The following is a 27,862-nucleotide window of genomic DNA, read 5'->3' as shown; positions in this document are numbered from 1 at the left end:
GCGAGCAATACCTATGTTGGATTCGAGAACACTATCATCGAACATTTGCGACATATGCAAGAATGCAACTTTTCCTCCGTTTGCGAAGCAACGCGATCCTGAGCGCTTGAACCACACTTCTTACCTTCTGGATTGTGACAAACGAGATGCTAATACTCGCCGCTCCGATGCTTCCTGACGCAAGTAAGCTCAACCGACAATCAAGCTCCAGAGGCTCAGCTAGTGAATCCACCTACCACCCACACCTTCGAGTGCTCATGCATCTACTTCTTATAATTTACATCCCACCTCGGAGAGTTCCACGCCGGATAAACTGTGCTTTAAATCCTTCAAGTGCAATCCTCCTCTTCCCTTCTCTGCCCACCAGTCTTCTCTCAGGCATCCCATCTAGCCTCCGTCTTCGGTGAGTCCCAAAAAGTAAATATGGAATGACAGTTACCCATTTCCGATATTTTTAACGTCCCCGCATCACCGACGCCTCTCTACTTCAAATAGCACGTCCTAGCCGCACGGAACGAATTAAAGCCTCCCATACTCCCCTGTCGTTACGAGAATCAATCCGGCCTACCCCCCTCCCCTCAACTCTTTCTCGTGCACACCCGCGATGTCGAAAGTGATAATGCAGATAAGCATGTACCTCGCCAACGCCCTCTCTGTTCACATATCGCTTTCCCCTCCCAATCCACCGGCAGCTAGACAACATGTCTGCACTGGAACTCCGGAGACAGACACCCTATTCGAACGTGTTGTACAACATATTACCTTTCTGTCTAAAGTCAGGTTCTTGTTTTTGGTTTTTGCCCTCGTTTTAGTTCTGATTTCCCCTTCTTCGCTTATCAGAGTTCTGTATGGTTCTTCACCGTCCTGAACACGACATCGATAGTTTCCCATGGAATCGTATTTTCGTGCCCGGTGTCACATCCAAGATCCGTTTCGACTGTGATACACCCAGTATTCTTCCTTGGCACGATCTTTACAATTCTCTCGGCCATCCTTAGGTTATGGTACGTCCCCCCTGATCGCCCCTCAATTCTCGCTATGTTTTGTAAAAACTGAAAATCAATTTTCTTAATTCATCAAAACAAGGTGTTTCAAATGTCTCGGTCACCTATTCACTTTCGAAATCACCATTCGACCCAAACACGAACTCATCACACACGGTCCCTACGCCTACGTTCGACACCCAAGTTACACAGGCGTTTATCTAACTTTAATCGGCGCCACCTGTGTCCTCCTAGCTCCAGGAAATTGGACAGCAGATTATGGTATTCGAAACCCAATCGGTTTGATCTTGTTATGCCTTTGGTTGCTTAAATGCAGTTTTGCTTTTCGTGGGATGGGAGTGCGATTGAGAGCCGAAGATGATCTCTTGCATGCGAATTTCGGTTCGGAGTGGGAGGCTTATGCGAAGAGGGTGCCATATAAATTTGTGCCTTGGGTGTACTGATAGTTATTATACGTGAGATTCACTCTAAACACTATTTCCCAGCGTCGCTGACCAGAAATTTACAGGCACGAGCGTCAGACGTTTAGATGTCATGGAGAAATTCGAAGTTGACTCGAGATGACATGTTTTTATAGTGAAGAATTAAAATAATTTATCGTTACATAAATTTCTTGCAGGGCGAAGATAAAGTTGTGAATCAGTCCTCCGAAAACGAATACTTACAGGTTAGAGTAAGCCTATAATATATGTAGTCTTTCAATCATACTTGCGCATTGTCTCCTCCAAGGCGTCCATATCAATATCAAAGTTCACGCTTTCACCAAATGAGAAATCTGCTTCTGAATTCGACGGTAAGTCCTCATCCATATCTTCGTCGATGCGATTGGGAGCATCTTTACAGTGAGATGCTTCGCGTGACGTCTTCGAAGAAGATGAAGTCCGGTTGCTAGACGGATGGTTGCTTCTCGAAGAAACGTTTGTCGGTGGTGATTGTGTGGTGGAGAGTAGTGGCGGCTTAAACTTTTGTTTCGCTGGTTTTGCCACTTTGACGTTACGATTTGAGGTCTCAGATGATTTTTGAGTTAAGAGTGGGAAAGTATTGGTCCTCCGCATGCCTAGAGGCGGAGGACGTGTACTGGGGTCATCTTGAGAAAGTGGATGTGTATTTGTCTGGTGACTGGTGCGAATGCGTGGAGATGGTGCGTTCGTAGGAACCGTAGTGCGAGTCGATGACCCCAAATCCGAGGAAGACCCGGAAGAAGAGAATGGTGCCAATGAAGCGGAGATGGTGCGTTTGAGCTTGAGTCTCCGCTGCCTGCGTTCCGGATCAAGAAGAGAATGAAGTTTAGGCGTTGGTCCCGGTGTAATGGTGGAGCTTGTAGGACATGCATTTTGTGTTTGAGTAAGCTGCTCATGCGGGTTCTGAAAATTAGAGAACGGCGCGGTGGGACTTGATTTCGATGAGGCAGAAGGTTGGGGTATGGATGGTTTCGGGGAATCAAACGGCGAATCAGGTCGACTTATATCTTCAGTCGGAGATACTGCTGAGTATTTCTTTTGCAAAAGAGGGACTGGAGGAGGTGGCATTACTTCGAGGGATGGCCTGGGTGGGTCCAGGTCCATCGTGGCACCAATATGATCCTGCTGAAGGCTAAGGCTCTTGGCTATTCTGGCTGATCGTCCAGATACATCCTTGGGAGCGTTAGTCAAGGTAGCCAAGTCCCGCGCTTTCCCTTTCGTAATGCCCTCCGATGCGGCACCGAGCCCAGACCCCGAGTGACCAGTACGATTTATTCTTTTGACGTAGGCCTTTGGTACGCTTGCCGTGCTTTTCAATGGCGTAATCCGCTTTGAAAACTCCCTTGACGCATTCGTGTCATTGCGAATGTTGTCATTTATTCGCGCTGATGCTTTCTCGAGTAGATTGAAAAATCGGTCACAATCAGGGGCGGAAATTGTCTTTCCATTTGCAGAGTTCGAGGGGCGGGATTGTCGGTTCCGGTAGTCATTCGATGAGACCTGCCAGCTCGACGTGCCGCCAGAACCATCTAAAACATACGAACTTAACGGTGTAGAATCAGGTGTTCCTCGTCTGTCAGAGTCCGACGCTGTAGTGAACGTAAATGACGATGATGACGACGTCGAAGTAGATGCAGGAGAACGAGACTGGTGGTTGGAAGACAAAGCCCTATTCGGGATGTATCGGGAAGACTTTCCGATTCTGCTAGGCAAATCCCTCGATGCTTTTGGATCCATAGAGTTGATTAGCCTTGGGAAAGGTCTAGAGCAAAAAGGGACGAACTTCGGAAAAGCTCTGGTTGTGGCTTAAAGACAGCCTCTGATAGGAGATTGTCGAGTGCCGGACACGTCGCCTGCGAGCCTAGCCACTGAACAGAGTCATCACTGTAATCCATGTCCGAACCAGAAAAGGGGCGGCGTTGTCCTTGGAAGCCTAAGGCAGGACCTCTATAGCAAGCAACGACCCGTCTGTATGAAAGACACGTATTGAGTCAATTCGAAGAATAAAACATAAGAAACTCACAAACCAGCATTCAGAAAGACGAAAGTCGAGGGTCAAAGGAATCCCGGAAATCGCAGCTGCTTAATTGCAACACGTGACACGTGACATTCTGCAACGCTTGCTCAACAATCACGCAAACGTCTAATCATTCATATATGTATGGTATAATACAATGCCAAAGGAGTCCAAGCGCTGACTTCCAAGCGATAGATACACGAGTTTGATAACAAGCCGAAAGGCAATGAACTTCGAAGGCGATATCTCTTAATTATCCACCGGTGAAGGAGAGAGCCTGGCAATAAAGTTCGCAATAGCTGTCCAGTACCCGTGTTGAACGCAAGTATCATCTGTGCGAAAGATAAGCATCCCCCAAACGCCCAATAGTAAATGAACCTTACTGTGGCCACCGTTAGGGAATTCTTTGTATTCGGTATTTTCGGTTCCCGTTTTGTATTCCTTCCCTCCAGAAGTTCTCCGTTCTCCGCGCTTCGCAATGGCTTCAAAGAGCAAGGACATCTGCTCCTTTGGTACAACTTCATCTTGAAGACCACTCAACATCAAGATTGGCGTATGCAAGGGAATTTTCGAAACTTTGGAGATAGAGTCCCATTTCTGGTGGCAAAGGAAAGAAAAGGGACTAAGAAGAGGAAGGGCGTGCGGAATAAGACTCGGGAGGGACGTAAAGGTATTCTCGAGGATGAGCGCTGCAATCTTGGTTATAATTAGACCATTGTTAGTCCTCGTATAAAGTAGCCGGCCTCACCTTGTCCGGGTTCTTGCTGATCAAGTCAATTGAAACGGCTCCACCAATGGATTGGCCATACAAGATCTAGGATAGATATGAGCGATCGAACAGGGATCAAAAAAAGAACGAACAATTGGAGTCTGCTTATAGTTTGGGTGTTGAAGCAGGTAATCCAATCCGGTTTGCGCATCCATTTGAATACCTATCAAAGTAATTGTCATCACTTGCATGCGAAACGAGAAAGCAGAAAATTACCTTGTTCACTCGGTGTCCCATCAGAACGACCATATCTGTAAGCGCCTTGGTCGAAATTCATAATATCTACGACCGTCGTAGCTCACCCTCTATAACACATCATCAACACATTACAGCGCATGCGCATGTAGAAAACTTGGGCTAAAGGAATTCGGTGCCCATGATTGCCTGCGTTTCCATGAAACATGATAACCGTAGGACGTCTTGCCACAAGCTATATCGCCAATCAGTAACCGACTCACAATATTGAGAACTGACTCGCCTCTTCCTCAGAAATATCGGAATCTGTATCGTCGGGAAGAGAGCTGGCATTAGGCTCGGACTTGAGCTGTTTACTCTGTCGTAACATGTAACATCTCAGAGTGATCCCATCGGGAGTTACTAGTTCAAGGTCTTCAGAGTTTGCTATTCCGAAATCACGAGGATGGGCAACCTCTGAGAAGCCGTAAGCTCACGAGGAGAAGAAAAGCATGCGCTGAACGTACCAGTCCTCGAACCAGCGGGAAAAGCTGAGGGGTAAATTAAATAGCCTTGTCCATACCAGAGCAATCCGACACCTGGCATAATACATTAGACCCTCGAATACTTAGCAAGTGAAAGCACACTTACTGAGCGTAGAAAGGCCTGCCGCCGTAGCCAGTGTTCCCTAGCTAGCAGGTCGGTAAACATGATTATCGATTTGAAAAGGGCCAAACCTTCGCAAATGCTTCCAACGACGGCATAAATCGTGACATAGGAATATAATGACGAACCGCCACAGCACCAAGAGGTCACGCGCACAACGTCCGTTGTTTGGTGATATTTGGTACTCAGTACATAGTTTCCTCCTGACCACACCGAAACCACACCGAAACGTCGCCTTCGATAAGCGCAGTCTACATGCTGATAACCATGGGGCATAGAATGTTGTGCGGCTGATACCCGGAGTCTCGGCCTTCTTTGTGAAATTCATTGTTCATTTCATTTACGGAATGCAAGAACGACGCATAACAACCTCCGACTTTGTAGAAGAGACATCAAACAAAGTACTCCGAAATTTTTTGCATAAGATTCTCTCACTTATGAGCGCACATTGCCCACCCAGTTAGGGTTAAGAAACTACCTTGGCAATCGACGAAAATCGAATAGCTCCATAAAAAAAAACTTCCATTCTTAGTGTTTTTATAACTTGTTGCCACTTCGAGCGCGAACAAGGCAGACATCGGAGTTTGAAGTTTTTCATGAACCATCATCACTTCTGCATTACTTAGTGCACCTGTCATAACGTTTAGTGCGCATTTAGATGAATGAAGTATCGATCGCCTTGCTGAATGGAGTCTAGTTGAGAAGGTGCGTGTCCATTACCAGTCCATTCAAAGTGCATTACTGAAGTGATAACAATCCTGTCAACGACCGCTTCTTAGTTCTCGATCAGTTTCACAAAAATGTTTTTAAATAAGTACGTATTACTCACACACCACTATTACCCTCAAATCCCCAAGCGAACGTTGAGGGTGCAAAAAACACCGGCCATGTTACCGGCATCTTGCTCCACCAACGTCAGGGATAGAGCGTTCTCCTGGCGAATTCGGCTTGTTTCGGATTCAAAATCATCTTGGAAAAATGAGCTTGAATACAGAATCTGAACTGACAGCGCGCGGCCTGGACTCTGCCGAATTCCGGACTCAGTTTGTTTACTGGCGGGCGTCTGGGAAGCCGATTGGTTACATACAAGAGTGTCTAGCGAGTCTCTAGGTCAGCCAAGCCCGTGTCAAGATTTTAGCTCGAACCTAGAATACGGTCAAGTTCCCCGTCATTTTTTTTTCACTTTATTTTTGGACAAGATTTCAAATCGAAAATTTTACTACGACTCAGCTATAGTTGAACGTCGATGGCACTTTGCTGGTTTGGACTTGGGATGGCTCGTTGTTGGACCTCGTCAAACGCCTTCGGTGGACCGTCAGGAAGACTGGAGAGGCAAAGCAAGTGTAGGGAAATTTTAATGACTTAATAATAGGTCTTAGCCGTCAACTGGCCGTCAGGGTAGGACGAAAATACTTGCAGGGTCTACTTCTTGTTGCGTAAATATTCATCGAAGTCAGTCAAACCAGCCTGGCTAAACGCAAATTTTTTGATCATTCGTGCGGCATTAAACATTCTAGCGGAACGATGCGGACACAGGCCGTTCCAAGTTTGGGGTCTTGACGGCTATAAAACTAGGTGTGTTGCAGTTCTTCATACCCAGCCAACTCTTCCAGTTAGCATCAACTACTTCCCCTACAACAGCTTTCAGCTTAACCCACCCCCCCCACATTCTTTTCGAAATGCGTTCTTTTGCCTCCATCGCTACTTTTGCCACCCTCGCCTTCGCGGCTGTTTGCTCTGCTCTCCCCACTGCCAACGTGGCCGATGTAGCTAACAAACTTGTGAGTTTTATTTTGGTCTTGTAATGTCTTGTTTCTCAACGTTCAATTATTTAGCCTGCTGGTGCTGATGTTGCTCCCGTTGCCCCTCGTGGCGGAGCTGGCGCCATCATCGGTACTTACCACCCTCACTACCCCCGTGGTGGTGAGCAGCACAAGTCTGTTCTCGATATCATCGTCGATGTCACCGCTGAGGTGAAGCCGATGTGCGAGAAACTGAGTGAGTTAAAGTCTTTCGTAACTGCTTGTAAAATTTTATTAATGTCGGTATCAAGCTGCTACCATCTCGGCTGATATTGAGGTCGATGCGGCTGTCAAAATCTCTCTTGAAGTCCTCGCGGACATCAAGGTTGCTCTCGTTGCGGCTGTCGCTGATATCAAGGCTGCTATCCATGTCGGTGTTGACCTCCTCGTCCTCAACGGTGTCACCGTTACCGTCGATGTTGTTGCTAAGATCGTTGCCGAACTCCTCATCGTACGTTGGATTTGGCTCTAGTGTGGGATTTGTGACTAACTCTTGGCGCAGGTTGTTTTGGCTGTCATTGGATTAGTTGTGAAGGTGTGCGTGTCTGTTGACATCAGCGCCCTCCTCAAGATCATCGTCGATATCAATGTCTGCCTCTCCGTCATTGTGTCCCTTGTTGTCGAAATCAGCGCCGGTCTCATTGTTGTCCTCCTCCCTCTCATCGGTGGTGTTCTCGACATCTGTGTCAGGCTGCACCTTTTGGACCTCCTCAAGGTGTTGGCTGTTGTCCGCATTTAAATCAGTTTATTAGATAGTCGCCTACGAGTTCGTTGTAGTGGCGTCGAAATAATAGATATTTTATAATCATCTACAAAAGTATACAAGTCCCTAACTTTGTCTGGATAATTGTATCTGTGAGTCTTATTGAACTTGTAATGAGGATTTGCGCTTGGCACATCTAGGTATCATGTTATGGTTTGACTCTGTCGCGACATGATTCCCGCATGTTGACACGGATTTCATCTTTTAGTGATCCTGTCAACAGTCTTTGGCAGCGAAGTGCACGTGGTATGTAGTGCGTCTAAAAATAATTTAAGCAACTCAGTGCTCGCCTCTGATCTTGGCTTTTTTTTTCGTAGGCCGTGCAATGTCTGTACTACCCATATGCACCACCATGAGCCATACGTGCCCTAGTATTGGTTCGACGGCTCACCATGAAGGTCGTGCTCACCGGTGGCAAGGTATGGGACCGTGATCCGGGATTCGTGTTGGTTCCATTCCGGTTCGTATTTTGCCATGCCTTACGTCTCTCGGCCTATATTATGACTCTTGGGAAGGGTTAAAAGTCATGAAATTTTTCAAGTGACGTACTCGGAACGATTCGGGTCTCTACGAGAGGAAGCGACCGTGTCATGATCGAGCGACTCGAATCCTATAAATGCAGACACCGTTTCGCTCTCTAACAGCATCAGTTCCCTACCGAGTCTACTTCTTCAGCTTCGTCGTCGTACTTAACAACCACCTTACACTCTTTTAACAATGCGCTCCTTCGCTTCTATCGCTACCTTCGCCACTCTTGCCTTTGCATCTCTGGCTTCGGCTCTCCCGACCCTCAATGCCAACGGCGTTGCGCTTTCCAACAGGGTGAGTTGCATTCCGGGATCCATTATTCAAGCTAATCCTTTATTTGAAAGGACGTTTCTGGCGTTGCCGCTCCTGCACCAGAATCTCTGAACGTTCCCCACTCGGGCCGTGGTGAACCTGCTCAGGTGGCGGAGCACTCGGTTGTTCAGATCATCGTCGACGTTACCGCTGAAATCAGACCTCTTTGCGACAAATTGTGTACGTCCCAGCAGCGTTCCTTGTGGTACTTGAAATTTACGACGTCATCTTGACCCGTTTTAGCTGCTGCCATCTCCGGGGACGTTGAGGTCAAGGTCGCAGTCGATACTTCTCTCCAGATTCTGGGCGAAATCAAGGGTAGTCTTGTGAAGGCTAAAGTTGATATTGAGGCTGCTATTGCTGCTGGCGTCGACCTTCTTGTACTTGACGGCAAGACTTTGGCTGTGCACGTCGTTGCGCAAATACTTGCTGTTCTCATCGTCGTACGTTCACCTCCCCCGCTCATCATTTCCATTCTGAAAAGGATTTTTTTTGTAGATCGTCACTACGGTTCTCGGTCTCGTCGTCAAGGTCTGCGCTTCTGCCAACGTCGAGGCTCTCGTCAGCCTCATGGTTGAGATTAACTTCTGCCTCGCTGATATCATTGGCCTTGTTGTCAAGATCTGCGTTGGTCTCCTTGTTGAGCTCAAGCCTCTCGTCGAGTGCATTGTCAACATCCTTATCAAGCTTGACCTCAAGGCTCTCATCAAGGTTTTAGCAGTTGTTCAGGCTTAGGTACTTTGTAGGCTTATACGATTCATGAGTATAATATCAACGTAATGGCATGTGCGTTCCTACATACTCTTGAATGTGTGGATGAATACTGGGTGAACATCCGCAGACTTTTTTTCCTACTTTCCAGATTCCAGATTTTTTAAAAAGGAAATGTGGCTGTGTGCCGTTGATGCCGCCCGCTAAATCGGGACATCCCATCAGCTGATCTTGAAACGACGTCGTTCCAGACTAAAATCTGGAAGCACCCCCCCCCCCCCCCCCCCTCTCCAGATTTTTTCGCTCTTCCGGACTTGTTATACAGACTGCATTTTACATCACTTTCTACCGTAAAGTCAGTCATGTGCGAGATTTAATCTCGATTTGAATCTCGGAGTGCTCATCATGAGTCCATCATATACAGTTGGTAGATAATTGTAAGTGCTGGTTTGCACCTTTAAATATTTAGAGGTGCAACGATGAGGTTACGAACTTATCACGAGTGAAATGGCTCATTCTTTACCTCCTTATTGAACTGAGTTCCCTTATATGAGTTGTAACTTGAAAGACAGTGTGGTAATGCTCTCCGTCATCTTCATTTTATTTTTAGCAGTAAGATATCTGGAAGTCTGGAGACGAATGGTCTACGGATGAGAAAAATTCTGGAATGACCAGCGGAGTTTCAAACATATAGAGTTTAGAACAAAATCTGGAAATATCTGGAGTTCCAAATCCTACGGACAGTCGTCCACTCTATCGGTCGAAGTTCCGGTTGCAATATTGCAATTCTTTGGTGAATAGTTTTTTCCCCTGCCGAACCCGTTGAACCGGGCTTATTGTGAGTGGCGTTGTACGCATGGATTTGTTCAAGTGGCGCACAACAGGCGGCCTTGATGGAATTTTTGACCTATATTTAAATAAATGATAATGTTGGAAGACCAGATATTTGATCCCCGGTACGGCTGTCCGGCAGTTTTTCCGGCCCCCTTTCTTGACCCACCTTATCGTAGCTGTCTTTTTCTACCTGTGCGAGCCTGACGAGATACTGCTACTCCAACAGAATCTGGCAAAGTACAGTAAGTGATTCGGCATGATCAAGTGAATTCCAATCTGATGAAGTCGACATTTGATTTCTTGGCAAAATTGTTGACATGATGATTTATCCAGGTAACCGAGTTATAACTGTCCAGCCACTCGTCTTTCTTCAAAGGCCCTTCAGAGTTTCGTAAGTCCCTTGTGTTCACCTTGAATCAGGACCGAGTTCAAACAAAGTCATTCAGAAGCAATTGGATGAAGCCAATAATTGACTCGTTTGAGGTACTTGAAGTTTTTTTTTCGCCCCACAGCCCCTTGACCGCATCTGAAGGGTTTCAATTTTTCGCATGACTACAAGTAATAATTTTGACGGGGATATTTTTGATCCACCATCCCCACATTTGCGAGAATGAGAACACTAATCGGTTGCTATTGATAGCGCAACACCACAACCTCGTGGTACTCATAAATGTTGACATTTGCCAGAATTATCCTTGTCGTGGATGCCGTTCTCTTGTGGTCAGCCTAGTAAATCCGTTCTGGCTCCTGACCTCTCCTAACCAACTTCACGACCCTCTTATCACTGAACAATTCACTGGTCAATGCTTGGCGACACTTAGGAGAGAGTTGTTTGCCCTGCCTATGACGAACTCTGATGGGCTCCAAAAAATGATGGATCGGATGTCAAAATATCCATTACAGGTTAGTTCAATGGCTCTGCCATTCATCTCGTTACCACGGACTGCCTTCTTCAACTTCCTCATTGGTTTGAAAATTTGAATTTTTGGGAAAAATGGACAGACCAATGATCTGATGCATTCGAGGTGAAATATATAAGGTCGGAACGTTTCTTTTCTTTCTTCCCAACGACAGCTTTCCAGCTTTCTTATCTCAACCACCCCCTCATCGTCTCTCAGACACACCCCCCACATTCTTTTTGAAAATGCGCTCTTTTGCCTCCATCGTTACCTTCGCCACGTTCGCACTTGCGTCCATGGCTTCGGCCCTTCCCGTAGTCAACATGGCCCGTACTCCTGTGGGTGACATCCCTTTCTTGGGTTTAGTGCTTTAACTCATCGTATGCCATCTCTATTAGGGCGCCGTTGACATTTCTGCTGAGGTCGAGGTTGGTGCTCACCACGCTGTCCCGGAAATGAAACCTAGGGGCGGTTCCATCCTCGAAGTTGAAGCCGAAATCGAAGCTCGTAACGGCCAGCTCTCCGTCGTTGAGATCCTTACCGAAGTCACCACCACGATCACTCCTCTTTGCCAGAGATTGAGTAAGTCGCCACGAGATTCTTTCAGAATCGATAATCAATATTTCTTACGACATGGTACTAATATTGTTGCTATTCTAGCTGAGACCGTCTCTGCTGAAAACGTTGATGTCAACGGTGTCGTTCCTATTGTGCTTGACGTCCTCGGTCAAGTCTTGGCCATTGTCACCAAAGCCAAGGCCGATATCACAGCTTCCATCTCCTCCGGTGTCGCTCCTCTTATTCTTCACGGTGAAATTCTCGATCTCAAAGCTGTCGCCAAACTTGTCGGTGGTCTCATCGTCGTATGTCTCTGTTGTCTTCATATGCAATTCATATGTAATTAACTGTGTGATCTTAGCTTATCGTCGAGGCTCTCGGTCTTGTCTTCAAGGTTGTCGGCGGTGTCCACAAGGAAGTCCTCACTATCATTTCTAACATTGGTTACATTCTCGGTGACATCCTCGCCCTTGTGCTCCACGTCGTCGGTGGCCTCCTTGTTGTGCTCCTCCCCATCATCCACCCTGTCATCTCCACCATCCTTGAACTCGGTCTCCATACCTTAGCCGGTGTTTTGTCCCTTATTCTTTAAGTAGCATGTAAATTGCTTTGTGAAAAATGTATACAGAGTAATATTGTTAAATACCCTCATCATGCATCTTGAATGAAATCCCGAATACCAAAAAAATTTCTGCTCCTTGGAATAGTCGCGTCTGCGTGTCGCTTATCTTCGTGTTTTCAATTATCACATTGATTGGTCTATGATCGCATCTTCGGTGTCTATAATGTTACTCGCAACTTCCTCGTATCCGACGAAATTTTTCTTGGAGCTGGAGTGCGATGACAGATGGACAGATGTAAAATACAATTCAACCCTACAATACAACGCCCATCAACCCACTTTCTCAAATTCCCACTTCCCTTTCTCATGAGTGGCGCAAATCAACATACCGCATGACCTTTTCCGACTTCTGTTCGGGACCAATCATTTTCGTTACTCCACCATATTATAATACAAACACTTCACACGGGAGCGTATACATCTTTTCCTGAAGTAAAAATGCACCAGTCCATAAAAAGAAATGATCTTGCCCCAAATGGACAACACAACCCCACACGGAGCCCCAAGTCCGACGTTTCGGGTCCTCGGAATCCTTCTGTCATTTTCAAATAGAGTAAAAATAGTTGCCATCGCTAATCTGTAGTAAAAGAAGTAAATTGACAGGCTTATTTCATCTAGTGTGCGCGTCATGACAAAAAAAAAAAAAAAACAAACAAGACTAGATTTGCCCCAAAAAAACAAAAACCATCCATTGCATCACCATCGTCATTCCGTCCAAATGCGAAACGTCATCCGTAACATCATCATTCCAAAGAACATGAAAATCAAAAAAGAAAAGGAGCAACAGTGAAGCAGTGAAAATCAAAGATATGCTGAAGAGAGTAACAGGTCTTTACTTGGGAATATGTAGGCTCCGGAAAAAGCAGTATGCAGGAAAGAACCAAAAAGTGTATAAATTCACATCGAACTCGAAGTATCACCACCATCCCCTCCAGAATCCGCAATCTCTTCCTCCTCATACAATGTCCTCGGTTTCCAAACCTCAGGAAACGGGTACCAGCTCGGTCTTAGTTCATAGACTCCCAAAATACCTTCAGGATCTTCATCATCCGAATCCCAATCCGTGCCTTGTTCTTCCATATGATATATTTGAGTCTGATGATTCATAAAGAAATAATCCAGACGATTCGGCGGTGGATACGTTGGTGTACTTAACGGTGACGATGAGTTTGGGTTAGTGAGACTGGGAGGGTAAGCTGAATAGCTTGTTGATGGTCCTCCGGGAACGGTGTAAGTAGGGAAATTATGTGCAGCTTGGAATAAATTTGGTGTACTAGAGGGATGTGGCAAAGGTGTCGTGAAAGATGGAGTAGACGCGGGTGGCGTCGTGTTTGTCAAACTGCCAGCAGGTATCGTGATTCCGGAGGTACGTTTCTTACGAAGTGAGAGAGATCTTCTCGTGTGGACTTCGAGTCGCTAAGAAGGACATATATATGAGCACAATCGCGACTTGTGGAATGAACTGACAAACCTCATCATCGTCTTTTTCATCAGCATCTTCATCTACAGCACTCTCTTCTTGATCTTCAAGTTCCTTCCGCTTCTGCTCTCTGGCCTCACGAGCCTTCCGTCGCCGCTCCTCCCTGTGTTTCTTATCCCTTTCTTCCCTCTCACGCTCCTTTCTCTCCCTTTCCTCCATCTCCTCGCGCTCTTTTGCCTCCCTTTCTTCTCTCTCTTTCCGTTCTCTTGCCTCCCTCTCCCTCCTCTCTTGCTCTTCTCTTCGGAATCTCTCCAACAACAGTTTCCTCTCCTCCTCCATCTTCTTCTTTAGTTCCTCCGCTCTTACTTGTCTCTCCTCCTCCAACCTAGCAAGTTTAGCCTCCCGTCTAATTTCCCATTCTGTCGTCATCTGAGGCGTAAATCTCCGCCTGTCAATATCCCAATCTAACCATCGATCATCAAATCGATGTGGACCGGGTCTTCGTCGATATTCAAATCCAACACGCGTAAGTTGTCCCAACTTTGCAGCAAAATACTGAGCACAATTTTGTCTTTGAATTCGCCATGCGTGAGCGGCTTTAGGTGTATGGTCTACGTCATCATTGATTATGGAACACGTGTATTTTGAATCGGAAGACGATGAACAATCAAGAGCTGGGCCTAGAAGTTCGAATTGCATTCCGAGACGGAGGTTTTTGAGAGTACGGCGGATAGGTTTGAGGTTTTCGACATATTCAGACTATAGAAACATAATCAGCTCATATCAATGGTGAATTGACGGAAACGAGTCTAAGTGGTTACGCAGTAGGTCATCATCGAACCTAGCAAAGAGAAAAGAAAAATTCCGCAAAATGATCAGTCCACTTACCCAAGTAGGAGCATCTCGTCCATCGTGATAACCACATTTTTCCACCTCTAAAACCTCCAACTTGGGGAAGCGATCCGCTAAAACTTTGCAAATGTCAGGTTCAACATTTTCCTCGAGCATAATACGCAGATGCTTCAACGTATGATTCTTGTGAACAATCTCTGGTTGCTTGATCACGGGTTTGGGTTCGGCATCAGCATCCTCCTTCTTCTTTTCGGACTGACGTTGAGGTTTCGGTGGCATAGTTCTGGGTGCAGGTGTCCCAGCAGCAGATACCTCTCGCAAAATCCTTTGCATCGTTCGCTTTGAGAAAGCAGAGGTAGGTTCAGCAATATCACTGATTGCCAGTACCGCCAACCGTTCAACACCTTTCAAAAAATATCCCACCCGATCCAAGTTACACGCATCTGAAACGGCAAGGGATTCTATCTGCTCGAGCAACGATCCGTGATTTCCTTTGGCGGACGTGTATTCGGGTGCGGCAGGGAGGACTTTGAACATGGAGTCACCTCTAGTGACCGATTTCGCGAATAACAACCTGAGTTCTTTAAGTTCGCGCATCTTGCTAATGACATCCACGAGTTCTGTACCCGTCTGTCTTGGTGGGTGGCCAGTCATGACCAAAGACACGAGTCTAGGCCATTCATGTTGATAAAATTCATCTAGGGTACAAAGATCGCCAGAGACCTGGACTTGGGTGAGGGATGTGGGTTTGCCGACGTCAAATAGAAAAGCAGAAGCGGCATAACGGGCAAGGATATCGTTTTTATACTTTTTTCGGTACTCACGAGAGTAATATAAGTCCGGACTGGAATACCGGGAATGATACGGGCTTTGGCCGACGCGGGGCGCCTCGGCGACAGGAATAAGATAGAGGCGTTCGATGACGAATTCTGGAGGACTCTTGGGGATCATGGAGATGTAGAGTGGCGTGTCGGTCATGCGGAGTTCGCGGACAGACGTGCAGGTGAGGAGGGCATTGAAGAGAGAGTTTGGAGGAAAGAAGGGGCAGCAGATGGAGAAGCTGATGAGGCCGGGCATGCGGGGGAGTGCAGTGGCGAGTTTGTCGGTGTGCCGGGGGTGGTAGTCGCCGCCGACGTAGTAGCGGTCTCCCCATCGAGGCGGAGACGCATCAGGCCAATCGTCAGGCCAGATGAGATCAAATCGCCTGCAGAAAATGTCAGAGCTGGCCATCAGCGCACAGACAAAGCAGGAACTCGCTTGAAGAGCGGCCAGAGAGTCTCGGGGAAGAAATGGAGGCCAGATTCCTCGTCGTGTTTATTGGGATGAGGCCATCGGACATGGGAGAAGAGGTAGGGGAGGCAGAGGAGCCTGAGCTCGCTGTTCGCGGCAGCGAGGGTGGCGAGGGCGGCGATGTTGTCGCTGGTGCGGACGGCGGCGAGAACCTGGACGACAGGGAGGATTCTGTGGGGCTCGAGGGGCATGAGCGGGGCAGACAAGCGAACTATTTATCACAACTATTATTGTGCGCTGTTTATCCAATTATATTCTCTATTTAATCACTATTCATTCACACGCTGCACATTACGCTGCATACGCCTGCGTCCACTCCCGGCTCACCCGTTGCGCGTCCTTCTCGTTCTCCTTGTAGTGCTTCGCAACGTCCGTCGCAAGCGGGTCGTCGGGATTCGGTGCACTCAGCAACGCCTGGATCGACAACAGCACCGTCCGAATCTGCAGCGCAGGCGACCATTTATCTAAAAAAATGCAAAATAAGCACTAGCTCGTTCATCTCTAAACTCAGATCCTACCCTTCAAGATATCCAAACAGATCCGACCCAGTTTATCTTGAGGAAGAGTTCATTTCCGGTCATTCCGTAAATAGACACCCCCACGTACCGATATTGGGGTGGTATATCTTGGTCAAGAACCGGACCTTGGGAGGCGCCATAGGGTACTCTTCCGGAAGAAACAACTCAAGCTTGAATTTGCCATCTACAAAAAGGAGTTGATCACAATCCAGCCCCCTTCGACCCCAGAATCTAAATTACTCACTTTCAAAAGGACTTCCTCCTGGACCTTCGATAGTCACGTTAAAATACCGAAGGTTATCTTCATGCGGTTCAGCAGAAATGCCGGGTGCGGGATCCGCAACGAGTCTCTCCGTTTCCTGTCAAAGAGACGCGGTTGAGAATGATGTCGCCCTCATCAACCACAGATCCAGACCTTGATAATCCTCTGCAGAGTGATACATTACGCCAACAGATACCGATAGAGACACGGTAATGTCAGATAAAGCGACAAGATTATCGAAAGCCAATGCAGTCCATCCGTCAGCTATGATCTTGCCATTATAAATCGCGACACACCTTTGGCAAAGACATGCTAAAAATCACTCAAAAAATCTTATAAACACGGCGTGCCACAGAATCGTGAGGGTAGCGTGATATACCAATTGCCCGCCGTAAACTCTAAAATACTGAAGCGGTTAAGCAAGCTCGTCTCTTCAGCCTTCGTCTGGCTATCAGACATACAGCGATACGCACTCACCGTCAAGGTTTTCGAGAAAGTCCGCTTGTTGGAAAAGAGGAAACAGAGATGGTGGTGGTGGGTGGATGGAACAGCTCTGGCAACTGCATCAGGCAACGCTGACTCATCTTATCTAAATTAAGTTCCCTGTCAGTATCGCATTTCAGTTGCAGACTATCAGTACTTTTACATGTTAGATAACAAGCTATATAATAGAAACAGATGCCAGTATAAAACCAGATGAGGGACGCGCATAAAACAAACTTAATTCTACCAAAACTCTCCACTACCAGAATCACCGCTGCGACCAGACCCGCTGTTACTATCCGGACCAGATCCATTAGGATCTAAACTAGGATCCAAACCAGGATCGCCTGCACTTCCGCTTCCACCCTCTCCTCTATCACCACTGTTACCACTTCCAGGATTCCTCCTTGCCGACGCTACCGGTCGACGGCACCGCATTCTAGATTGTGACCTCGGCTCAACTTCCGTACGACACACAGGACAAGTGTTGGCGCTCTTGAACCATTCCTTGAAGCCCAGTCAGTCACTTGAACTTACAAAGCAAGTCAAGTCACTATAACATACCTCCAAACACGCTCTATGCATCCAGTGCTTACAGTTGCCCGACTTCAAGAGGACATCCTCTGGATTATACTGGTACAAAGTATGAGCTTACACCCCAAAGAGAAAGAAATCAGAGAAACGTACATCCTCCAAACAAATCGGACACCTAATTTCACCTCCTTGCTCCACCCATTCTTTATACTTCCCAGTCTTCAGCTTCTTCAACACCGCTTCTGGCGTTGATCTCGGTCTGACATCCCCAAGTGCTTCTTGTAACGACAACAAGCTCTCATACGAAGCGTCAAACTCGTCATCATTCTAATAACAATCAGATCAAATAACCGAGATAAACCATTAGAAGGGTTTTGACTTACCAAATAGTCACCTAAATCTCCAATCCTCCTTCCGAGTCTACCAAAACTCATCATACCAGCAACACCATTTCCACCAGGACCATTAGTAGCACCAGCCATAGCACCCGCTCTTAACATATGCATCGTCCTCTCTCCCAATCTACGGCCGACATGGTTGACATGATTATAGCCGCTGCTACCGCAGTAGCACCATTGTCACGACTACCGCTAGTCCCACTTGTATCTTGTCCACCTCCAACATTTCTTGCTCGAGGACTAACTCTTTCGTGCGGAATCCAACCCACGTTACCAGGATTAGAGTGTGTTAATGGCCCACGATGACGAGTAGTCGAGTTCTCTCTTTCACGTTCTATTACTCCCTGCGACCTTGACTCGAAACGTGGTAGTGGCATTCTTGGTCCAAAATTTGGTAGAGGTGGATCCCTGTACCGTCTCGGTGTCGGATAAGTTTCACGATACAAATCTTCTTCACTTTCATCCTCGTCCTCCTCTTCTGGTAAAACGCTCCTGAAATTACCCTGAACAACATCATACCATCTCCTACGTTGAGATCCAGCATTTTCATTATTGTGGTTACCACCGACAGTCGTCGTCGTCGACCCACTTTCATTTTGTGCGATATTTTCCCGGGACTGCCGCATTCTATCGTAAAGCATATCCGGAATCGTGCTAGGAGTGTTTGGGACATCCGTAGTTGCCATGTTTCTCGTAGGAGCATCGCCACTGCTACCACCATTATGGAATGGACGCGGATTATTGTTGTTATTGTTCTCATTCCTCCATCTCAAAACATCCCCATTCCTCTCCGCAATCCTACGTTGTTCATCAAACGCTTCTCGCCTCATTCTCCGTTGTCTCTCAATCGATACACGCATTGCCTCCATATTGCCTCTAACACGATTTTCAGCAGCACGACTCGAAGAACCAGGACTAGTGCGATATTCAGTTCTCTCCGGCGATCTCTCCAGTAATCTCTCCAATTGTGACCAGGACAAATAACTCCTTTCAAAGGGTGTCGGCGATGACGATGGCGACGACGACGATAAAGAGTTAGAAGGCGCAGCCGAGGCCGAAGACCTTACATTTGAAGGTCTTTCTCCATCACGAATACTAGTTTCATCTGCTCGTCTCGCTATTCCATCTCGTTGCTGACGTCTCAACAAACTAAAATATCCCTGTCTCATTTGTTCATTTTCATTCGCCGCACTATCCAAGGGCTCTTGCACATCCGATCGTTGCCTTGCGCGAGCTCCTGCTGCCGCTGCCGCAGCGTCATTTTCGGAAGAATGGTTTTCAAATGAAAGCGGTGGAATCACAGGTGGTGATTGAGTTCTACCTGAAAGACTATGATGGTGGTGATGGTGATGGTGATGGTGGTAGTGGCGACGAGGTTGTTGTCGAGGAACTAAAGAATTTCTCGGAGGTTGTTCTGATGCAAGCATATATGAAACAGGAGGTGGGTGCGACGCCGTGGGAGGGGAAAGAAAACCAGAAGACATGGTAGGTGAGGAGATTGAGGTTGCAGGGACAGGAGTAGCTCTGGACGCTGCAGGCAAGGAGGACGATGAAGGAACAGAAGATGATGCTTGAGCTGTGTGTTCCCGTGCACTGTTTGCGTACGGCTCCAGCGAGTTCCTAAATATTCCAGGAGAAAACAACGACGTATCAATGCCCGGATGTCTCCTCTCCCTTCCTGTACTACCGACGTTGGCGCTGGGAGAAGATGGGAAAGTCAAGTCTTCTGTCCGCGTGCGTTGGGCAACAGCAGTGGAAGACGGAGGTGGAAAAGGGCCAGGACGGCGGAAATCGCTAACAGAGGTTCTATGCGCGGTCGGAGCGCGATGGATCTATCGAATGAAGTCCTCATAAATTGGCAGTAAGAATCAGAAATCAAAAGGAAAAAACTTACATTCTGAGCTCTGCCACGTGGTTCTCCTTCACCAATATCCATCCTCATTTCAGATTCAACTCCCTGAGGTCTTTCCCACAAATTCATCATCTCACTAACCATCTCGTCCCTCATATTTCCCAACCTCGAAGCCAAGCTATGCAATCTGGCAGTTTCATCCGCAACAACTCTGTCTTCGTCCAAATCTCCATCAGAAGTTCGAACAGGCGAAGGTGTAAATCGACCAGTAGTAGAAGACAGGAATCCTGACGATGAATTCGAAGAATAATGATCAGATGTCGGAGCCATGGCTGCGACAGAAGACGGTGCAGAAGGTGGATTTGTTGTAGAGTTTCGTGTTGGACGAGGTACGGTCGTAAGGGAATCAGCAATAGCGGGGATTGTGTTCGCTCCTAGGGTATCAAAAAGTCCTCCTAAACCAGGCGAAGGTAATTCCGTATCCAAGAACATCCTCCTATTAGGCACACGCAAGGGTAAAACGTTGGGGCCTGACGCCGAAAAGCTGGAAGCTCCAGAACTTGTGAAAGAATCCGTCATTGAAGAATCCGATGACGATACCGAATCAAGCGATGTTCTTGCAGCTGAATCTGTTATAGATGGCCGCTGTGCCGTTGCTGCTACTGTTCCTGGATCGACATGGTTTCCGGGCGACCGAAGTTGAAACATGGTGCCCCATTCTTCTTCGGGTGGCATTTGATGTGATGGTGCATTAGTAATTGTTGCTGCTGAAGGACCTAAAGGATTCGTATTGCTATTCCTATTGTCGCCACCTTGTGACCGCGACCTGCTGCTTCTGTGTCCATTATCATCATCACCACGAACATTGCCAAACCCAGTATTTTCGGAAGGGGCTGGGACCTGGCGGATGGAATGAAGCCTAGGTCGAGGTGGGGGTGGAGCAATACGAGGTCCAGATGTGCGATCATTTAGACTTGAAGTACTACCGCTTCCACCGCTATTTGTGACTCTGGGAGCCATCCCAATACCGTCAAGCAAATCTGGAAAGTGACACGTAAAACGCCTTGACACAGGCTCTTCATAGCGTAACTGCCTACCACTGGCATCAGCACGCTGACGTCGGTGATGCTGTATCTGTGAAGCCAGAACCCGAGCTCGCTGCTGCCGTTCACTATACTCTCCAACGCCAGTACTCTCCCCCTGTCTCCTAACTTCCACACGACGCGCGCCGTACCTCACATCTTCATCTACACCAATATTTCTCGAACCCTCTTCCTCCTCAACAACAGAAGCCCAAGACCTCGCAGAAGGCACTGATATATTTAACGAATGTTGATGCAACCTCCTATCCATATCCATTCTCGCATACAATCTCCTGGTCTCAGCTGCATTTTCCGCCACGAGTGAATTATCAGACCCCACAATACGTGTAAGTGACCTGTACCTATCCTGTTGTTGTTGTTGTTGCCGCTGCCGCTCTCGATCTTCATATTGTGGTAAATGGGGTAATGGTTCTAGTGGTTGTCTTTGTTGATTATCACTCGAGACCACACCCATATCGTCATTCATATCTTCATCGTCACCATCAAGCACCTCAATTTCCGTCGGGTTTCTTTGCCTCTGATTTTGACGGTTTTCTCGTTGAGATGATAATAGAGGAGCTTGTTGGCCCAACGAAGGCGGGGGGACAGCAGTGGGGGGTTCGAATAGTTGTATGAAAGGTGTCAAAGATGATGATGACGATGACGGTGTTGTCGTCGAAGAGTGTTGGTATTGGCCTGAGACTTCTTCACCAGCGGTACCACTTGCACGAGGACCACCAGCAGCACTGGTCGCAAAAACGGAATGACTCGATGGACCGAGATTGAGTTCAAGGCTGGGTGGCAAAGAACCATTGCTTTCCGCAGAACTTCGTCTTCTTTCCCTTTCTGTTTCCCTTGTAATAGTAGCAGTAGTACTAGAAGAAGAGTGCCTCGAAAAAGGAGACAAATGATTTTGCCCTCTTCTATGCGACGATGACGTTGGTAGCAAGAAATTAGGTAATCTGGGTCTTGAACCCGACGATGTTGCCGCAGTGGAAGGAGGGGGAGGATGGACTCCAGTAGATTGATTGGTGGATATTGGCGGAGACGAAGGAGAGGAAAATAAACTCGAAGAAAATGTTGGTAGTGAAGACATTGATGATGAAGTTAATGCAACTGGAGCAGATTCAGGATACCAATGACGAGTCGAATGTAATGGATTCCATCCATCATCAACTTCGATGTCATCTATATACGACATCAGTCCTGAAAGTTAAGTGACATTTATGAAGACTCACTGTACAACCTCAATCTTTCTCTGCTTCGACTCATCGAGACTGATGGTGTAAAACGTCTCGATTCGCGATCTAACACATAATCTCAATAAAAATGTTATTATAACTTGCGAAAAGAGAAAAAACACTCACGGAGATGAAGTCGAGGAGAGTGTTGATTCGTTCTCGTCGTCGACGATGTGATGGACGACCCCAGTGTCCAAGGTAACCTTTCTAGCTCCAATTCTCTTTGCCTGGCCTCCAAATCTTCGGAAGATTCCATATCAACGTCCATTCCAACAATGCTAGTGTCCATAGAGAGCCTCCTTTCCGAAGTCGGTCTTGCGGCTAAACGATTCATGACATAAGAATTCAGGACCAGATAAGGAAGATAAAGATGAACATACGGAGAGGAAGTGGTGGGGGTAATGAGATTGGTTGTTCTTGTTCTTGCTGCTGCTGCTGCTCCCTTTCCCTTTGTCGGAGCCTCAAATCAAGCCCAACTCCAGTATTCATGAATCCTGAAATGAGGAGAACATTAAGTAAGCTAGACCAAGTGAAAAGAAAAGGCACTAACCAGATAAAACATCTTCCTCCCAACTCCTCCTCCTATTCTCCAGCTCTCCATCCCTCTCCCTCTCTCTCATTACCTCCCTAGACGACCCAGGCGGACGTCCAACAGAATTATCTTGTCTCGTCGTCGGAACAACGTCTCTCAAAAGATCCGGATCAGGGCTATTAGGACTTCCCAGCCAATCGTAAAACTCGCTTAACGAAGGTGAAGGTAATTCCACCTCACCCAAATTCGAAGATCTCTGAAGCATTCCTCTCGAATTTGTAGTAGCTTGTCCACCGGCTTCGATATCTTCGTTACGGTCATTCTCGTTGTCGATTGAAATTCTCCTTCTTCTTATCCTTGTTGACTGTTCGTCCCGCTCTCGAGGTGATGCCGACGACGATGACAAGGGCGGTATCATTGATCGGTGATAAACGTATCTGCTATCCCCATGTCCAGAACTGGAATTTGTATAATTCAAGTAGGTAGGCTCTGTGAGTATGGGAGGTAAAGTAGGAGGTCGACCAAATCTGCGAGCCATATTCGCATTCGCCGTTGGTGCCGATTGCGACAATGGAGAAGAAAATAAAGCAGGATTTGATGTACCCTGTGTTTGTAAATCCCGTACTGGCGCAATCACAACGTCGTTCGAGAAGGATGGAGAGGACAAAGACAAAGCAGAACGAATGACAGGTGGAGGAGAAGGTGATGTATGATTAGGCTGATAATCTCCAGAATCATTTAGAACAATGGTAGCGGGCGGTTCATTATCATTGTTGGGGATCGATGTTAGAGCAATTGAAGACTCTATACCGCTAGGTACGAGTCCTGGAACGAGTGGCGAAGAAGGTGATCGAAGTGCTTCAAGTGCAGAGTCGAGGTGATCTCTGAAACGCGGATAAACAAGATCGTTACCATGATCATCTTCAGGAGCATCACTCTCGTCGTCATCCTCTCCTGAGCCATCCAACTCTACTATGGCTGGATCATGAATCGTCGTCGTCGTCGTGGAGGTAGTGATATTTCTTGCGGAAGTTGGAAGAGTGGCTTCAGAAACAATATCCAAAGACGACCACACAGCATTTGGTAGTTCGATTCTGGGTGGAGCATCGCGTACTGCAGCTCGAACAGGTCTGTGTCTACGTCCATGAACTAGAAGAGGAGCGGAGATTGGTTGATGTTGATGGTGATGGTGATGGTGATTACTCCTTAACAAATCTGCATCATCATCTTCAAGCTCATCAATATCTTCATCAAGAGGTAGTGGTGAAACTTCCGCAGCTGCAGACAAAGCAAGGAAGGATTCGGGATTGTTTCGCTGGGCATTCCTATCTGGTAAGTGTAGTGCCGAAGACGCTGATAAACGTTCACTACTTGCTGAAACGGTCGAAGGAATAGATGCTACATCTTCATGCCTCAACGAGCCTTGAAAAATAGATAACATGATCAGTAAAAAAAGTGTTTCAACAAAAACGAGGCATTTACCAAGAGGCCGGACTTGATCCTGATCCTCTCCTTCATCACTGTCAACATCGTCACCTTCATCCCTCAAAGTACTCAACTCCAACGGAGGTAACCTCGGAGGTGACGCAGTTCGCTGCTGCTGTTGCTGCTGTTCCCCCATCCCAGCAACCGCCAAACTTCTCGATAAACCAGGAGGACTAACAGACCTTCTCAACGCGGCAATCTCATGCTCAAATACATTATACCTCTGCATCGTGGCTCTAAACCTCTCCTCTGGTCCTAGAAAAGTAGCCACACCTCCAGCAGTGGCGGTACTAGGAGAAGCTTCTGTCTCATTAATAATAGAGCCAGGACCAGGACCGGTATCAATTTCAGTTGCGGTTGTTGGTGAAAGCAAAGGCAAGCTCCCAGCTATACTTGTTGCAGTGGGAGGAGTCTGAGCTGATCGAGAAATGGGTAGAGGTAGAATAAGACTCGGCGAAGAAGACCTGTCTGATCTGCTCAGAGACGACGGCACAGATGATAATGACGATGATGACGATGAGGGTAATGAAGATGAAGATACAGCGGACGGTGAGGCCGATATCGATGGTGGTCCTAAGCCCAAAGTTGGTATTGCCGTTGCAGTGGCATGCGCGCTAGTACTAGTATTGTGGATTGCGGATAAAGTCAAGTTTGTTTGTTGTGTTGTTACAAAAATGGATGATTGAGGAGATGTCGATGTCGATACGGATGCAGGTGTGGAGGGTACTAGTGGAGATAAGGATCTAGAAGAGGATGACTGTCGTCGATGTTGCAGTCGATGTTGCGAACGACGGTGAGGCGAGGAAAATTCGAGTCCCTCATTGGAACCTAAGAGAGGAATATCTGACATATGAACGTCCAGTCTCGGCGTAGGCAATCTCGGCGGTAGGGAAAGGCCTCGTCCATTAGCTGCAGACGACGAAGACGACGACGACGAGGCCGAGTTTTGTAGTGGCTGCTCAGCGCTTTCACTGCGCTGTCTTTTGTTGCGCCCATTACTGCTTCCTCCCCCATTCCCAACGCCACCACCAACCATCATCCCCCCCGCCCCACCTGTTGAACTCCTCTCCTCGTCCCCATCACTCTCAGCTCCTCCAAACAGCTCCTCTAAGCTCCTCTTGAACGACGTTGGACCTCCAGTGGAAGAAGCCATGGAACCCGACGACAGTGTAAGCCTCAAATGCAATCCCCTACCATCGTCCGTAGCAGAAGGCATATGTGGTGGTATGATGAGACAAATGGGAAGCCCTTTGAACGGTTTCGTAGGGCTCTGGTGAGTGTCTGCTGCCAGGTGTGTGACATTCAACTTATTAATAAAATGGAGCCGTCTTTCCCCTATAGGTGTACATAATCATCTCGCAGCGTCTTTTTCTTCTTCTTTCATCGTACCAACGGTATCAATACTACATACATGACATATATAGAGACCAACAGAGAGAAAAGTGGAAGAGGGCAAAAAAATCAGGAAAAATGACAAACCAAAAAAGCAATATGTATATATATCGTCCGCCATCAGGCAGTACCATGTCGTTTCAACGCAGCAGGTCTTGCAACTCTTCCTCTTGCAATCCTCTCCGCAAGCCGCTCGACAACGCCACCATCATCAAGGGCTAGATCCTCCGCCAGCGCCTTCCTGATCAGCATCTCCATATTGACATTGTCACTCCCCAATCTAGTGGCAACACGCATACTAGGCGTGGGGAACATCATCGCCGGCTGAACAGTTTCGAAACTCGGTAAACGTTCATTGACCAGATCAGACCGTCGACTGTTTTCTTTTTAACGAGGTCCCATATTTGGCATAGTCAAAACCACTTACGCGTCGTCGAATGTTTTGATATTTCTGTTGATACTACCTTGTACATTGAGTACGTCGGGTCCACCCACTGTTGGCCCTCCATCTCCGGGTATAAGTTCTGTTTGATTCTCGGCTTCCTCACTATAAACGGCACTTCATCAGCATGACACGACAAAATGAAGAAAAAGCCATCACATACCGTAACAACTGGAATACTCTCTGCATCCTACCAACCGCCAAAATCTTATTCTTAATCGCTTGTCTCCTCGCAAGTTGTTCCGCAGCGTGCTCCTCTTCAGTCTTTCCTTCTCCTCCCTCCTCTTCTTCCGACTCTACCAATTCTTCTTGACTACAAATACTCAAAATCGCCAGCAGCATTTCCGTTACTGCAAATTCGGTTATTTAGATATTCCACCAAAATAGAAATGGGTTTTTGACGTACTTTTCGCACCAACGAATGGTAAACTCCAGGTAAACGCATTCATAAAATTGGGCAACCAAAATGGGTGAGGACTGGCATTATACTGCCGAATCGTAATGTTCCGATTCTCATACTTGAGTACCGCTGCTCGATTGTGATATACATCCAGATAATTGGGCGCCGAGAAGATGGTAATTAGACTCGGGAATTTTTTCGAAGGCGATTTCCTATACATCGTATATCTGTCGTACACAACATGAATATACCGTGACTGACGGTACGTTGAATTTGAGATACGTACCCAGCATCTTGAGCCTCATGCCCTCTTACAAGTGACAACAACCCGTTCCGGTCCAAGAAAGAACAGACGGCATCATATCTAAACGACACCACCCCCACGTTGTGTCTCAACGCTTCTCATCGGTGCCAAGAGCGGAAACCACTCACGTATAAGAGTATGAACATCCCCTATTCGAATTCGGTACAAACATGGTCCCACGAGGAACAGACCCTTGTTCAGTTCCATAACATGATATAGGATCCGCCCATAGTAAATCACATAGTAACCCATGTGAACCAGGTTCTTTGAAGCGATCCATCTGTTTCAGAACGCATCAGCCTTACTGATATACTATGAAGCATGGGACTACATACATCTTCTATGTCTTTCAATGTGTGAAGGTCTGGTGATATTCCACCATGGACACAAAGAAATTTACGATCCACGAGCGCGGAGACAGGTAGGCAATTGAACGATGCGATACACGCTTCATACACGGTTGAACTGTATTTGTGTAAACCTACAATATTAACATTAGTACAATGACAAAATCTAGGAGAAGGGGGGATGACGAACATTCGCGTTTGAACGTGAAATATTCTGTCAAATGTCGACATTCATGATTGCCCCTTAGTAATATGAATTTTTTTGGCCACCACATCTTGAGCGCATAGAGGTACAACAGGCACTAGTTGTTTCATTGTAGAGGGAAGAGACGGAAAGGAAGGAGAGCGCGCACCTCGATACCAAAATTCCCTCTATCAACATAATCCCCTAAGAAACAAAATGTCGTTTCACCAATTTTTCCTCCGACTTCAAACAACTTCATCAAGTCATACTGTCAACAACAACCCCACACATCAGCACATGGTGAATCGATCAAATCTACGCGATATCGTACGTACATATTGTCCATGAATATCACCACAAACTTGAAAAAACAGCATGATTAGATTTTTTTAAAGAGGAACAACGAAACTTACTCGTCACAGCGCCAGTAAGGTGGACCAGATTAGCATCTCTTTTCAATAAAGTCGACGCATGTTCGATAAGCCACAACGCATGATGTTCACAGAGTCTCCCCTCTTTAAAAAAATGAATCTTCAAATCTTCAACGTTTGGTAACGTATTTCCCCACTGATCTGTGGTGTAAAATTCCGCATCTGACAGCTTTCGCGCGTTGGGCGGAGGCACCTGAAAATATCTGTCAAACACTACAAAGAGAGGGTGTGTGGGGGGAGAAAACGCACCCAAGGAACTTTTCGCGCAGCTACTTCTGTTCCGGGTATAGAAG

At 46.9% G+C, this 27,862-nt stretch overlaps 12 protein-coding genes across 12 annotated transcripts; 4 read left to right on the top strand and 8 right to left on the bottom strand.

Moving 5' to 3' along the window:
• The first annotated feature begins 210 nt into the window (after positions 1-210).
• Positions 211-1,653, top strand: AGABI2DRAFT_227997 (hypothetical protein). Its single transcript, XM_006456112.1, has 5 exons — positions 211-403; positions 496-775; positions 841-1,004; positions 1,087-1,459; positions 1,513-1,653. The coding sequence occupies exons 2-4, from the start codon at positions 605-607 to the stop codon at positions 1,445-1,447; spliced, it is 696 nt and encodes a 231-aa protein (XP_006456175.1). The 5' UTR covers positions 211-403; positions 496-604; the 3' UTR covers positions 1,448-1,459; positions 1,513-1,653.
• Positions 1,654-1,702: 49 nt separating this feature from the next.
• Positions 1,703-3,202, bottom strand: AGABI2DRAFT_122093 (hypothetical protein; the record flags this gene model as incomplete). Its single annotated transcript, XM_006456111.1, has 1 exon — positions 1,703-3,202. One exon carries the CDS (start codon positions 3,200-3,202, stop codon positions 1,703-1,705), a length of 1,500 nt encoding a protein of 499 aa, XP_006456174.1.
• Positions 3,203-3,579: 377 nt separating this feature from the next.
• AGABI2DRAFT_195401 (hypothetical protein) lies at positions 3,580-5,325 on the bottom strand. The gene is made up of 10 exons (XM_006456110.1): positions 5,163-5,325; positions 5,077-5,113; positions 4,953-5,024; positions 4,730-4,902; positions 4,554-4,681; positions 4,468-4,502; positions 4,344-4,414; positions 4,231-4,296; positions 3,866-4,178; positions 3,580-3,814 (listed from the first exon to the last, which is right to left on the bottom strand). Exons 1-10 carry the CDS (start codon positions 5,199-5,201, stop codon positions 3,732-3,734), a joined length of 1,017 nt encoding a protein of 338 aa, XP_006456173.1. The 5' UTR covers positions 5,202-5,325; the 3' UTR covers positions 3,580-3,731.
• Positions 5,326-6,222: 897 nt separating this feature from the next.
• AGABI2DRAFT_195399 (hypothetical protein) lies at positions 6,223-7,944 on the top strand. Its single transcript, XM_006456109.1, has 6 exons — positions 6,223-6,522; positions 6,609-6,666; positions 6,733-6,872; positions 6,927-7,088; positions 7,144-7,344; positions 7,396-7,944. The coding sequence occupies exons 3-6, from the start codon at positions 6,771-6,773 to the stop codon at positions 7,630-7,632; spliced, it is 702 nt and encodes a 233-aa protein (XP_006456172.1). The 5' UTR covers positions 6,223-6,522; positions 6,609-6,666; positions 6,733-6,770; the 3' UTR covers positions 7,633-7,944.
• Positions 7,945-8,207: 263 nt separating this feature from the next.
• AGABI2DRAFT_139020 (hypothetical protein) lies at positions 8,208-10,104 on the top strand. Its single transcript, XM_006456108.1, is given in 7 exon segments — positions 8,208-8,478; positions 8,529-8,676; positions 8,740-8,939; positions 8,995-9,321; positions 9,339-9,341; positions 9,962-10,000; positions 10,045-10,104. 4 exon segments carry the CDS (start codon positions 8,374-8,376, stop codon positions 9,229-9,231), a joined length of 690 nt encoding a protein of 229 aa, XP_006456171.1. The 5' UTR covers positions 8,208-8,373; the 3' UTR covers positions 9,232-9,321; positions 9,339-9,341; positions 9,962-10,000; positions 10,045-10,104.
• A 1,051-nt stretch (positions 10,105-11,155) lies between these two features.
• On the bottom strand, positions 11,156-12,184 carry AGABI2DRAFT_188205 (hypothetical protein; the record flags this gene model as incomplete). The annotated part of the gene is made up of 4 exons (XM_006456107.1): positions 11,847-12,184; positions 11,608-11,811; positions 11,316-11,565; positions 11,156-11,276 (listed from the first exon to the last, which is right to left on the bottom strand). Exons 1-4 carry the CDS (start codon positions 12,055-12,057, stop codon positions 11,156-11,158), a joined length of 786 nt encoding a protein of 261 aa, XP_006456170.1. The 5' UTR covers positions 12,058-12,184.
• An 833-nt stretch (positions 12,185-13,017) lies between these two features.
• AGABI2DRAFT_210991 (hypothetical protein) lies at positions 13,018-15,873 on the bottom strand (the record flags this gene model as incomplete). Its single annotated transcript, XM_006456106.1, has 6 exons — positions 13,018-13,126; positions 13,926-14,136; positions 14,206-14,299; positions 14,429-14,587; positions 14,705-15,596; positions 15,635-15,873. 6 exons carry the CDS (start codon positions 15,871-15,873, stop codon positions 13,018-13,020), a joined length of 1,704 nt encoding a protein of 567 aa, XP_006456169.1.
• A 39-nt stretch (positions 15,874-15,912) lies between these two features.
• On the bottom strand, positions 15,913-17,004 carry AGABI2DRAFT_195393 (hypothetical protein). The gene is made up of 7 exons (XM_006456105.1): positions 16,924-17,004; positions 16,759-16,868; positions 16,616-16,627; positions 16,445-16,559; positions 16,289-16,384; positions 16,201-16,236; positions 15,913-16,146 (listed from the first exon to the last, which is right to left on the bottom strand). The coding sequence occupies exons 2-7, from the start codon at positions 16,771-16,773 to the stop codon at positions 15,974-15,976; spliced, it is 447 nt and encodes a 148-aa protein (XP_006456168.1). The 5' UTR covers positions 16,774-16,868; positions 16,924-17,004; the 3' UTR covers positions 15,913-15,973.
• A 59-nt stretch (positions 17,005-17,063) lies between these two features.
• AGABI2DRAFT_139016 (hypothetical protein) lies at positions 17,064-18,325 on the bottom strand. Its single transcript, XM_006456104.1, has 4 exons — positions 17,863-18,325; positions 17,633-17,806; positions 17,510-17,578; positions 17,064-17,452 (listed from the first exon to the last, which is right to left on the bottom strand). The coding sequence occupies exons 1-4, from the start codon at positions 17,959-17,961 to the stop codon at positions 17,189-17,191; spliced, it is 606 nt and encodes a 201-aa protein (XP_006456167.1). The 5' UTR covers positions 17,962-18,325; the 3' UTR covers positions 17,064-17,188.
• A 3,997-nt stretch (positions 18,326-22,322) lies between these two features.
• AGABI2DRAFT_139015 (hypothetical protein) lies at positions 22,323-22,546 on the top strand. The gene is made up of 2 exons (XM_006456103.1): positions 22,323-22,372; positions 22,433-22,546. Exons 1-2 carry the CDS (start codon positions 22,328-22,330, stop codon positions 22,541-22,543), a joined length of 156 nt encoding a protein of 51 aa, XP_006456166.1. The 5' UTR covers positions 22,323-22,327; the 3' UTR covers positions 22,544-22,546.
• Positions 22,547-25,096: 2,550 nt separating this feature from the next.
• Positions 25,097-25,296, bottom strand: AGABI2DRAFT_195391 (hypothetical protein; the record flags this gene model as incomplete). The annotated part of the gene is made up of 1 exon (XM_006456102.1): positions 25,097-25,296. A coding segment is annotated over exon 1 (189 nt), but the record flags the coding sequence as incomplete, so codon positions are not given.
• A 712-nt stretch (positions 25,297-26,008) lies between these two features.
• Positions 26,009-27,762, bottom strand: AGABI2DRAFT_77099 (hypothetical protein; the record flags this gene model as incomplete). Its single annotated transcript, XM_006456101.1, has 9 exons — positions 26,009-26,253; positions 26,310-26,530; positions 26,590-26,667; positions 26,736-26,887; positions 26,943-27,088; positions 27,145-27,256; positions 27,308-27,406; positions 27,474-27,499; positions 27,552-27,762. Coding segments are annotated over 9 exons (1,290 nt in total), but the record flags the coding sequence as incomplete, so codon positions are not given.
• Positions 27,763-27,862: the final 100 nt, after the last annotated feature.

The sequence above is a fragment of the Agaricus bisporus genome (assembly GCF_000300575.1).
Source record: "Agaricus bisporus var. bisporus H97 unplaced genomic scaffold AGABI2scaffold_12, whole genome shotgun sequence".
NCBI classification, from domain to species: Eukaryota; Fungi; Basidiomycota; class Agaricomycetes; order Agaricales; family Agaricaceae; genus Agaricus; species Agaricus bisporus.
This window is presented reverse-complemented; position numbering and strand designations above follow the sequence as displayed.